Consider the following 12,541-nt stretch of genomic DNA (forward strand, 5'->3'; position numbering starts at 1 on the left):
CTTCTGACTCAGGGCATCCATGTGTTTCTGGGTAAAGCTGTGCTTCAGTGAGTTTTTAAGGAAAGAGATTGACAGGCCGTCTTCCTGAAGCGTTTCTGGGTAGGTTTGAATTGTCAACTGTTCGATTAGAGACAAGTGCCTAACTATTTGTGTCTCTTAGGGTTTCTTCATTAATATACACTGATTTCAAATTTGTTTAAGAAGATAAAAGCATGGAACACACAAAAATATCAGATATTTTCTGATTCTATATGATGCCTGGTCAGAAGTTTAACAATTTTCAGGTTTTTTTTTCCTATGTAAAAGATTAGGCTCAAAATATAACTGTGATATCTTAAAGTTTTGACATTCAGATTATGATTATGCAATAACTGAACACACATTCAAAAGATACCTGTCTGAGAACATGTAGGACAAGACAAAAATATTTGCTATAACTCAGTATGTCCTAATAATATCATGATATTCAACAAATTTATGTTATCACCAACTATATCCTAGAAGCATATCATTATTCAACATTATGAAAATCCAATACTCAATAATATTCAATAGTGACATATACCTCATAAATTTTGAAAAAAAAGTCAATCCTAAACCATCAGCAATTTGGAAAATTTAGCAATCCAGGACAACTGTTTCCCAAAGATTTTGAGAAGCCAGTCTTTTTATATTGATCCCAAAGTATTCATGTTTGTTTACCTAATAGGTAAAGATATGTAGGTTATTGACTTTGTATACATTGGGCCAACAGTGCAGATTTACTAAAATTAGAGGATATTATTAATGTTAAACTTCTCTTCTTGTACAGGGATTAATGTATATGTTTCCCCATTATTGGAAATGGAAAGATAAAAATAATAAAGTAATGATTTTATATACTGCTGCCATTTTCACTGTGAAGCAAAGACTTCACAGATTACATGATAATATTCTTTTCCATTTGCTTTGAGGCACATAATCATAAGAGCTCTTTGATGAGAAAAACTAAAATTCAGCTCTCTCTAAGGATTACAGTAAGGCGAGATCAGAGTGGTAACACGGAACTCTGCCACTAATCATTCTTAAGATTTTCTTTGCAGGCAATATTTAGCATCATATAACAATCAATGGTTACTGATTCCTTTTGCTCCCAGAAGAGCAGGCAATTATGACCCAGGAAACTCTACCAAGGGATTACAAACAAATGCTAACAAGAGTTCAGTTCCATTGTCCTTAGATCATTCCGTTTATTTATGGAGCTTTTATTGTTGTGACACAAACATATTTCATAAAACAAATACTTCCTGTTCTTTACCAAGGAAAGGGGCTAGATGGAAAGTCATCAGGCTAAATTGTGGTCAAATCTGCGGTTAAAAGTCTTCTTCCCTCCCCTCCCCCAATCCACCTAGACTGAAACCACTGATCTGGACGTAACCTCTGATGCTCAGGGACACCAGTCTCAGAAACGATGCGCCAAACTGGATGTGAGACAGCAGAAGGAACGTGCAGTGGAATAATCAGAGAGGAGGTAAAGAAAGGTACTTTTCCAAATTCAAAAGAATCCATTTTCTTTTCATGTCTTTTTTCTGCAAACATTTTGAAGTCCCCTCTGAACTGAGGAGAATGAAGCAAACAATGGTGCGGATAGCAATGAAGAAATAAAGAGCAATAAAGAAATAAAAAGCTGGGGAAATAGAATTATATCAATAGCTTATACTAACTTAGGTAACACATTTAAGGCAAGAGGAGCCTAAGAGCACTAGTTCCATTCATTTTCTTTTGTGTCTAGTGGCTGGTACAGCGGCAAACTGTAGCTGTCTTTAGGGTTGTATCCATCTTCCTTCTGAAATAATATGCATATTCCATTAGTTAATACATATGCATGTTTGTTTGGTTTAATTTTAAATTATGTAGTTGAAATCACTGAGTAAAGGACAAGTCAATTACTATTCGAGAAGTACATATTTTAAATTCTATACTAACTTTTTCTTATACTGTATTTCATAACGTTCCCAGCTTGGTTGGGAGAATATTGTCTCAAGAAGGGCAGTTCAAACACAGAGGATGTCGCACTGAAAACCACAGTAGATCAAGCCTTCTCTTGTCACACCATCGTCTTCCTGACCACTAGCAAGAACGTTATCGTAGGAAGCTTTGTCATTAAAGTCCATCACATTGTGTTGCGTCTATCAGCTCATTTCTACTGCAGTCATAAAAATCGATACCCAGATAAAATTTGCCCTACAATTTTATCAAATATTTTTCCTCAAGAAATGGCTGCCTTATTGCTCCATACTGACTTAGAGTTCAATGTCTATTGTACTAGTGTTTCACTTGAATTAATAAGAATCATGATAATCAGACAGTAAAGAATAAGCACAATCACAAGTATGTTATGCAGATGACCATGCGAATGTTTAAATGATAAGTTCTTTTAAAATGACAACTTTGTAATGAAAATCATTCATTACACAACAAAAATGCTAAAGCTCTTTGAAAACATCTGTCTGGGATAACACTGTTGTCTTTGATTTTGGGTTTTTTTTTCCTCTTTCCTTTTTGTAGGATTGTGAACAATAACCCAGATAATTAGATTTCAAATTCCCTGCCATAGAATTTCAAATAGGCACTTGGGATACAACTATTCTTGGTTTCGACATTAATTTTCTTTCACTTTTCACAAGAGTTCCAGTCTCAGAAATCCACAGGGGCAAGTGCTACCCTGTCCTATAGGGTCACTGTGAGTTAGCATCGACTCAATGGCAGGGAGTGTATATGTGTATAGTAAGTAGGGACTGAGCCAGAGGTTTTTTGTTTTGTTTTGTTCTTAAATGTCCCACCCCCTGCCTAAACCTATTGATAAACTTTTCCTTCACATTTTAAATGGTTTATCTACCCTGTTTTGTTATATAAGGAATTATAGATCATTTGTCTTCTATTTGTGATATTATGTACATACAGGTGTCTAAGTCTTAATATAATATTTTTCACAATTTTTACATTTAATTTTGCTTGGCTGGCACATGTAAAATTTTTGTTATTTCTGATTTATATATAGGTTCCCAAATTGTTATTTCTATGGGCTTTCTGTAGTGCTGAATACAACTCACAGACCTTTATGTCTTACGTTTGGGGAGGGCCTGGGAATTTCAGTTTGGAAGAAAGGACAGTGTTTAGTAAATATAATCTTTGTTCAGACCAAGAGTCATTGCTCTGTCTAGCCAAGCTCTTTCCTTGCACTCTATCTCAAATGCAGGCATCCCTTTTCATTATCCCAGTATACCCATAAAAAGGACTTCTTTGGCAAACACAAATTTATTCACCGGTGTTTGTTTTTCCTCTTTCCAAGTAACACCTCATCATTCTTAAAAAAAAAAAAAAAAAGGCTCATACCATGAGTTTTGAACATTACCCAAGGAGAGATAGCTTTGTATTCTAGCCAAATTTTATGGGGAGAAATCATTCTTCTCTGAGCATTCTGACTCAAGTAATGATAGAGTTCTATATCATTCTAAGGCATAACTGATTAATTCCCTTTCAAGAACCCCTGTCGTATATTCCCAGAAATGCCAACATTTACGAGTACTTCTATATGAGTATAAACCCTGCTACAGAGAGAAAAGAAAAAAAATATTTCCTAAGTTCTGCTCCATTATCAAGTACTTTGTAATGTAGAGAAATTGATTTAATGTGTATCACCATGCTGTGAAGTTTTTAGGTATTAATATCCCCATTTGTTTGGAAGTGAACAGTAAATTTCAAGTGGTGAACTGATACATTGAAAGTCATGTAGTTTGTAAGTGACCAAGCTAAAATTTGTTCTCAACTTCCATATAATTCCCACTTGATAGTAAAGTTTCTTCAACTTCTTATTTTACTTTTAAGTTTTCCATAAGTTTCCTAAAAGCCCCAAACTTACTCTGTAGATCAGCAGTTCTCAACCTGTGGGTCGTGACCCCTTTGGGGGTCAAAGGACCCTTTCACAGGGGTCGCCCAACTCATAACAGTAGCAAAATTACGGTTAGGAAATAGCAACGAAAATAATGTTGTGGTTGGGGGTCACCACCACCCGAGGAACTGTATGAATGGGTTGCGGCCTTAGGACGGTTGAGACCCACTGCTGTAGGTGATCCGCTAAGCCACTTGGTTACATTCACAGAAGGAAAGGACAAAGTGAGGAAGGACATATTAGCGCAGTAAAAAAGATTGATAATTGGTATCATGTCTGTTTCATCTCAGGACTAGGATTGGGGGATTTCCATCATCATCATATTCATCTGAAAAAAAGGTAAAACAGAATCAGGGGATAATCTACCCTGCTCATGACCAGAAGAACGGCAGAGGGGCGCAAACGACTACAGAGATCCGAGAGACAAATACACTGAACAATCGGCGTGGGACATGCTGCTCCCTCAACAATGCTACTGCTTCAATATTTCCAACAATAGGGAATTAGCATCTTTGAAAATGAATAGCACATTTTAGTTGGGATAACTTTGATAAGCAAAATATGTATCCTCTAAACTGTGTTAATAAGAGATGAGGCCTATGCATGTCATCCGGGTAACATTTTAATCTGTTAGGAAGTGAGAAAAGTTTTACTAACCTGGATTTAAATAATAAACACAAAACTCAAAATGTTTTTAATGATGCTATTTGCACACCTGGACTATAAATGAAAAGCCAGCTTTTAAGAAAGCCTGGGGCAACAAGAGAAAGGATATATCCACGTCTAGTCTTAGTACCTCCATTAATCAACTGTAGTGACCTTGGGCAGGTCACCTCACTTTTGCAAGACCTGCATTTCCTCACCTGGGAAGTGACTCAGATAATCTCTAATAAAATTCCATGTAAAAAGCTTTATGCATACAGAATATTGATTCCACTGTCCAGAAATAACCTTTGAATGTGTAACACACAGACGCCCAAGAGTGGACTGACTCACGGCAGTAAAGACTCCAACAACAAGGTGAGAGATTATAAGAATGATTAATAAGAATGAATTTTTTTTCACTTCTAGTCAAGGATTCTTCATGTGAACAGTATATGATCCCAAGTTTTTATTCAGTTTGAGACTAAGTAACTTAATGGCAGATTCTAAGGTTTCTCTGGATAGTGCAACTAAAATCTTTGGGGATAATTTAATCCTTTCAATATTTTTCAAGATAAATTGAATAAAGAGCTAAAATATAAAACAAAAATATTTATTGCCTACCAAGTTCCAAAAATCTGAATATAAAAGATTGCCTACTCTTTAGATGCTACAAGAGTTGTATATCCATCTTTCATCTTAGAGTGTTGCTAAAAGACTTCATGTTATTCTTTAATGATTTCTTGAAATAGTGCTATATGGGCCAAATATGAATCACCTAAGGCAATGGTTCTCAACCTGTGGGTTGTGACGCCTTTGGGGGTCGAACGACCCTTTCACAGGGGTTACCCAATTCGTAACCGTAGCACCATTACAGTTATGAAGTAGCAACAAAAATAATTTTATGGTTGGGGGGTCACCACACATGAGGAATTGTATTAAAGGGTCACGGCATTAGGAAGGTTGAGAACCACTGACCTAAGGTTATCTTGCTTATTGGTAGCAAAGTAGGGCTAGTGTCACTTAAAGGAAAAAGTAACACTGTTAGGCAGGTGTTCACTGTTCAGCAGATGGAGTAAAGGAACGAATTAGGGAAAGAATAGGTGAAAAGAAGTCAAAATATTAATAAAGTGAGACAAAATGAAGAAATGCTAAATTCAAAGAGTGAAAGTACGAAAGTGAAGATCACCTTTCGATCATTTATGCAAATTTGATGGGAACAACCATTAGAACACAAGGCCCTTGAGGGCCAGGACCTTTTCTGCTTTCTTTGCTGTATCCTCAGTCTAGAATAGTTGCTGGCATATAAATCCCCTGCCCCCAGTGCAAACTTGGTGCCCACATGTTGTCTCTGACTTGCCATGGCCCTGTAGGTCTGAGTGGAGCTGCCCTATAGGGTTTCCCAGCATGTCATTTTTATGGACGAAGACTGTCATAAATGCCACACTTCCACAGAACAGTTGGTAGGTTTGAACCGGTGGCTTTCCTGTTGGTAGGCAAGTGCTAAAACCATTGCATCCCCATAGCTCCTTCCTAGCACATGAACCAAAACCAAACCCACTGACATTGACTTGATTCTGACTCTGTAAGGGAGTTTCCGAGACTGTAAATCTTTATAGGAGCAGACAGCCTCATCTTTCTCCCAGTGCATTTGACACCCAGTGCCACCTGGCACATAGTAAGTGCTTAATATATTTCGGTTGACTATATGATAAATGAATCAAGAAAAATAGCAAGTAGAATAGAAGAAAAATGAAACAATTATATGTAGGAAAATGAGCATATGGAAGCAGGAGCATAAATGCAGGCATGGTGGTGCAGCTGGGTGGAAAGCTGAGCAGACTCCAAGGAAAAGAGGTACACTTTTGGTTCTCAGAGACTTCTCCCTTAACTTTGGACATGTTAAGACTTCTTTACATCTGTCAATCGACAAAATCCCACTCCCTTCATGCTGTAAAAGGGTAATGCAAGGTAGTATTACAGGAAAAGCAAAGAGGGGAGGACAAAGGTACAGGGTTTGGAGCAGAATGAATTTGTGCAGTATATGTATGTTTAAGGACAATTCAGAATTAAAATAAAGCTTTATGTGAACAGCATCTGTGAATAAAATATTGAAAACAAGATTGTATAATTAGGAAAGTAAAAATTTAAGACATAACGATGAAGCTAGATGGGAGAAGAAGACAGACAACTAACATGGGTATCACAGGAAGAAGAGGGATCAGAGTGGGATGTGCAGGAGACAGGAGAACCAAGGAACCATCTGCTCTATTTTAGGGACCAGCTCACCCTAGACACTCCAAGCTGTCTCCAAAAGCAAACAAGTACTGTATGGATGATCAAATAAAAAAAGAAAAAAGACCACCACTCAAATTTTAATAAGAATGAGACAGGAAGGAAAGAAGAAAATTTAATTTTAGTGGGATGAGCCACACATGCTTGATTAGCAGTCCCATTTGAAGTACTTCCTGAATGGCCTGTTCAATGTTGCCTCAAGCACCAGAGTTAGCCTCAAATTCTCATTCTCTAGAAGAGGGACAGTATGATTTTTTTTTAAAAAGTGTGTATAAAACTCTGTGTGTGTGTGTGTGTGTGTGTGTATGTGTGTGTGTGTGAGAGAGAGAGAGAGAGAGAGAGAAACTATATATCCAGGAGACAAATTACTAACCCCTTTTTTCAGCTACAACATTAGACTTAATCTTTCAGGATCCCAGTTTCCTCATTAGTAAATTGACAATGATGTCACAGTTTTTAATGTCGTCTGATTTAAACAAGTAGGCGTAAGTGGAGAGAAATTATTTGAAATCATTGTTCTGAAATGACTACGAGTGTAGTTGTAAAGAACTGAAGGAGCAGGACTCAGAGGCCTTAGAGTGAACGCCACTTATAACAAGAGAGGAAACCCTTTAGTGTATTTAATCTATCACGTTGAGCTTTTGCAAATGGTAATGATTTACAGTGTCACTCCAGTAACATTGGTTTCCTTACAACCCAAGTAAGAGTCTTAAAATGAAGAGAAACAAATTCGCCCTAAAGATGAAAATACCAATCTTCTACCTAAGAGTCTATTGTCACGCAGCCTCTCCCATCCACAAACGTTTTCTTTTTCAAAATGGCACCTCAGTTTCTTGGATACAGTTGGATTGTGCAGTTATTTTTACGGTGATCTAAATTCACAGTGTTCCAAAGTCAGTCCTTTCTATAAAGACCAGACGTAAGATATCAAACATCTTAATAAATAAAACAAATTAATGGTTCAAATATATGTGACTTGAAAAAACGATATTCATGGCAGTATGGTGAATATGGTATAAGGAACCACAAATCACACACAGGAAAACTTCATAATGAAAAAACATATACACATATACATATGCATCATTCCAGCCTTGTATTTGATTTCTTAAGCTTCACCTCTCTGCACATAGCAATATGATGTAAACATGAGTTTAAATTGCTATATGAAAGGAAATACTTATTTTAAACAAACTGCCATAGGTACGAGGCTTTGAGACATGTGAAAACATTAGTCTGTCTTTTTTAATAATGGCCCCCACCCAAAAGTTGAACCTTGAAAAGAAATCAGTGAGGAAAGGAGTAAGTCTAGTATTTAAAAAAAATAAGAGACTAATGCTACTAGGTAGATTGGTTTGGGGAATAGCGCAGCAGACACAATTACGGAGATGGTCTCTCTTCCATTCTCTCAGGCTCCAGAAAGAGTGGGATCAATTAGCCCTCAACAGACTATGACCTTGAAAGCTACAGCGCTGTGTGCAATATGCAGAATATGCTGAGAGAGACGAACAACAGAAAAGGGAGGACCAAGCCCTGAAACCAGTGAAGAACCTATTTTGGATACGATCGTGTCATTTTACAAAGCGAGTCAGGATTGAATGATTACTATCAGAAACAATCATTCTTGAGACAAAACAATATTTCTCTGTTGAAAAGAAAATCATGAAAGAGATTTTATAAAGGACAGCCCAATGATGTTATTTGCTTTTGCCTTCATTTAGTGATTACAACTCTTTCAACAACAAAAACAAATAATCACTTTAGAGACTCAAAAAGCTTCCTGAACCAACCAATCCCATTCCAAAGACAAGACTCATAATTTGAATGAAATAGAGGCTTATTGGTTTGCTTTCTTGTCTTTTTAAAGCAGACATCTGTACAAGCTAAGAGTTTCCCCACATAGAAAACCATGTAGGCTTCAAAATGTTAACCAAGTGTCTGACCCTAACTTTTCAGTAGAATGCTCCTTCTCAAACTGCTTTTCCAGGCTTATCTTCAATGCACTTCCAAATGCTGCAGCTGTGTGTCTGGGCAGCACAGGCCACCGTGATGCTTTTAGGCAGCAGTAAATCTCTTCCACTCAATGCAAGTGCCACAAAATCAATGCTCTAACTTGGAAAAAGGAAAAAAGAAGAAGAGGAATATGTAATCTATCAAAACCCCGTAGAAGAATTTACTTAAGGAAATAATTTCTCAAAACTTCACAGCATACTTTTTGACCTGCTCTTAACATCAGGCAAACGTGCAGGATGCGTCTTTGTTTTCCTCGGATTACAAAATTATAGGATAATGGGGTTGGATACATTTACAAAGTTCATCTTCCTTTATCTGGACAACGAACTCCATTCGGGCATTCAGGAGGAAAGGTTTGTGCTTTAAATGATAAAGATGGAGAAGGAACCTTGTCTTCATGGTAAATTCTGCTTTCTTTGCAGGATCTCTGCCTGCTTTTTATAGCCCATCATTGCATGTGGGCATGGTTTCCCCGTCACTCTGCCAGGTGGGAAGAGGCAGCAAATGCAGCGATATCTGTCAGATCTTTAATGATGCTTCAGGGATTTGATAAAAATACAAAGCAGTGTGTACAGCAAGGAGTTCCTTCCCTAATTACACCTGAAAAACAAGCCCCACCCCCCTTAGTTTTTGCCATTGAAACTGGTGTGTGTGTAAGAAATAGGACTGAGGCACAGGTCCCGCTCAAGATGTTCTGTTTCTACATGATGCTCTACTTTGGGCAGAATTAATGTCTGGAAAGGGTACTGGACCTTCTGGTAGTGGGTGGGGGAAGGGAAATAAAAGAAGTATTTCACCACAGAATCCTTTCCCCAACTCTTGTTTAAGCCTAAGCGGTTTTATGCCCTTTATTAAGAACCAGACTCTGACCTTACTCTTCTCCCAAAAGGAGCTACCCATCAATGAGCAGTCGTGTCCATCTACTAAGGTAAAACACATCAATACCAATGTTGGAAGGTAACTAAAAATAGTAATTTAAAAAGAAACAAACCCCCAAAAGGAGCAAACTCCTCTCTTTGACATAGATGTTGTTAGTGCCATCTGACAAGTCACGGTTTCATGCTTGTTAAGTTTCCATTGTAGCTCTTGCATGACCAGGTGCCAAAAGCTGTATGTTGCTCTGTGTCGTTTTAAGAGCGCGGGGCTCTGGTCTCCCACTGATAATTAACTCAGCTGCTACAACCTGACAGGCTGAAGCATGCGTGTCTACAACAAAAGCGGTACCTTTGGATCTCGTACACTTTAATGGCTGGCAAGGAAGCTCTTTAAATGTTCGATTACAGGTGACAAAACTAAGTTGGGAGGAACTTGCTATGCAGAATGGTTCTGTGTCCTGAACCACAATAACAACCACAACCACAAGCTGCCCCTTATAAAGCAAATAACTGAAACTGCAACCTGGCCGGTCAGCAATCCTCTCAGGCTCCAGAGGCTGGAGCACAATCAAGGGTTTATGGCTTGATGGAATTCAGGAAGAACCAATTGAAATCCAAATGAGGGGAGACATGGTTAGGGATGGAGAGAGAGAGAGCGAGCAGCAGGGTGGGGTTGCTGGGGAGTAACAGAAAGGTGAGAAGGTGATAGACCATCTGCAATATGGGACAATGAGACCAAAAAGAGAGTGGCACACATGCACACACACACACAGACACACACACTAATACTCACTGTCATGGGCAGCGTCAGATTAAATTGAAAAGGCTAGTTAAGAAGGGTCTGGTGTTTTCATTTGAATAGGTGTTAGGAAGTAAGTTGGATTTGGCTTAAATTCAAGCATGACTTGCAGATGCTGAAGTTTTCCGATCCCCCACCCCCACCCCCAGGTTTAACAACCAGGCTAGAGGGAGCTGTTAGAGAAGTGAGTTTACAAGAGCCTTGCACTTGTCTCTCCAGTGCCACCCCAAGCATCCAGTCACGTGATGCGCTTACACAAAACCATGCAATTAAAATGCAAGCAGAAAGGGAAAGCGCTAGGAGCTCTAGAGAGCACCTTTTGGGACCTCAGTCCCCACCCCCTTCCTCCATTCATCTCTCTCTTTCTCTCTCTCTCTCTCACTCTCTACTTACAAAGTTTAGGAGCAGTTCGGAGCTTAGTTGCTGTTGTTTGTGGCTGAACTGCTGACTTGGGTGTTCTCACCTCAGGGTGCCCGGTGGATGCAGGGAAGGGCGGCGCAGCGGAAGGCAGAAAAGGAAAAGCAAGGATGCGATTCTTCAGGGTTGGCGCAGCTGAAGGTACAACAGCACTGGTACCTTGCACTGTAACTTGAGCCTCAGTTTCAGATTGAGCCCTAGGGACAGGTGAAGTGTATGCCTCCGATGATCCCCACACAGCTGAGGCAGCGGTCGGATCAGCAGAAATCACAGGGTCCTGGCCTAACCCCCCAGGGTCAAGGTGAGTAGGAGAGTCATACTCAAATATCTTGTCCACGAATACCCACTTGAGGCCGGCAATGCAGAGGCAGAGGCTGACTAAGCAAGCCAGAATGGGAACAATGCAGATTTTCTCTGAGTTGAGGCAACCTCTCAGGTGCTCCGCTTCCAGGCACACGCAGCAGGGCACTGCCAGGCCAAGTGCCGGGCTTCTCCCATCTCCAGTCTGGGTCTCTGGCATGTCTTCTGCTGCCGGAAGCCCGTCCAGAGATGGGTCTGGACTCAGCTGAGTGGAGGGGCTGGAGGACCTCTGGGCAGCTTCCTCAGACATGTCTGGGGAATAAATCTCCATCGGCTCACCTCCAGAAGGCCCGGCCTCGCTCACGGTCCATTACCATGCAGAGCCCCCCCCAGCCAAATGAGACAGCATCTTAGAAGTGGAAATCGATACGTAGCCCAAGTCCAAGGCCATTATCAAAATCAGGAGGAGTTCGGGAAGACAGGGAAAGAAGAAAAGAGAAGAAAAAGCTTCTAAGGACAACAAACATAAAAGTGGTGTCGTGATTCTTTCGCTGCTGTTTCCGGGCCACTTTTCCAGTTCTTTTCAATGCTTCTTCAAACCATCCCGGCTTGTCAAGAGAACGGCCACCAAAGGAGAAAGCGGGCGGGCGGAGGGTCGTCCGATTAAGTAAACCAGTAGCCCAAACTGAAAGGCAGGTTCCCCACCTGGGGCATCTGCAGCTGCTGCCTGCTCAGATGAAGAAAACAACTGTCATGCAGCAGAAGTAAAAGCAAAAGCAGGAGCAGCGGTGGCGGCGGCGGGGGCAGGAGCGGCGGCGGCAGCAGCGGCAGCAGTGACAGTAGCAACAGCATCCTGTTGTGTTAACGCAGCGGCTGAAAGAGGCTGAATCATTACAGAGCAGCAGGTGCCTGCCCTCTGAGCATCCCTGCAAAGAGTCTCCTCACTGAGGGATCTGAAGGCGAGAGCCCAGCCAGGAGGGGCGGTCACTCCCTTCCCCGCCCTGCCTCCATCCCCACCCCGCAACCACTCCTCTTTGTCCTTCTAGAGCGGCGCTCCTTCACTTTCTGTCTCTGCGCCTCATCCCTGCTTCATAGTCCCTTCTCTTCTCGCTTGTCCTTCCTCCTCCAAAGACGTCTCGCTCTCGGTGCTTCTATTTTATCTCCTTTCTCTCCCAGCCCCCACCCACCCTCCCCACTCTGGAGCTGGGCTGGTCTGAGTGAAATCAGTACACCCAGCAGGCCAGGACTGCCAGTGACTTCCTATTTTAT

The 12,541-nt window shown here is 40.5% G+C and overlaps 1 protein-coding gene across 6 annotated transcripts in view; it reads right to left on the minus strand.

Moving 5' to 3' along the window:
- NRG1 (neuregulin 1) overlaps positions 1-12,236 on the minus strand; it is a 112,414-nt gene extending 100,178 nt beyond the window's left edge. For all 6 annotated transcript variants that reach the window (XM_045286676.1, XM_045286675.1, XM_013005822.2 and 3 more), the window contains exon 1: positions 10,949-12,236. In XM_045286676.1, the coding sequence (XP_045142611.1) occupies positions 10,949-11,603 (655 nt within the window). In that variant the 5' untranslated portion in view covers positions 11,604-12,236. The remainder of the gene's footprint in view (positions 1-10,948) is intronic.
- Positions 12,237-12,541: the final 305 nt, after the last annotated feature.

The sequence above is a fragment of the Echinops telfairi genome, unplaced genomic scaffold (assembly GCF_000313985.2).
Source record: "Echinops telfairi isolate 266 unplaced genomic scaffold, ASM31398v2 ScPeMD7_9;HRSCAF=40, whole genome shotgun sequence".
NCBI lineage: Eukaryota > Metazoa > Chordata > Mammalia > Afrosoricida > Tenrecidae > Echinops > Echinops telfairi.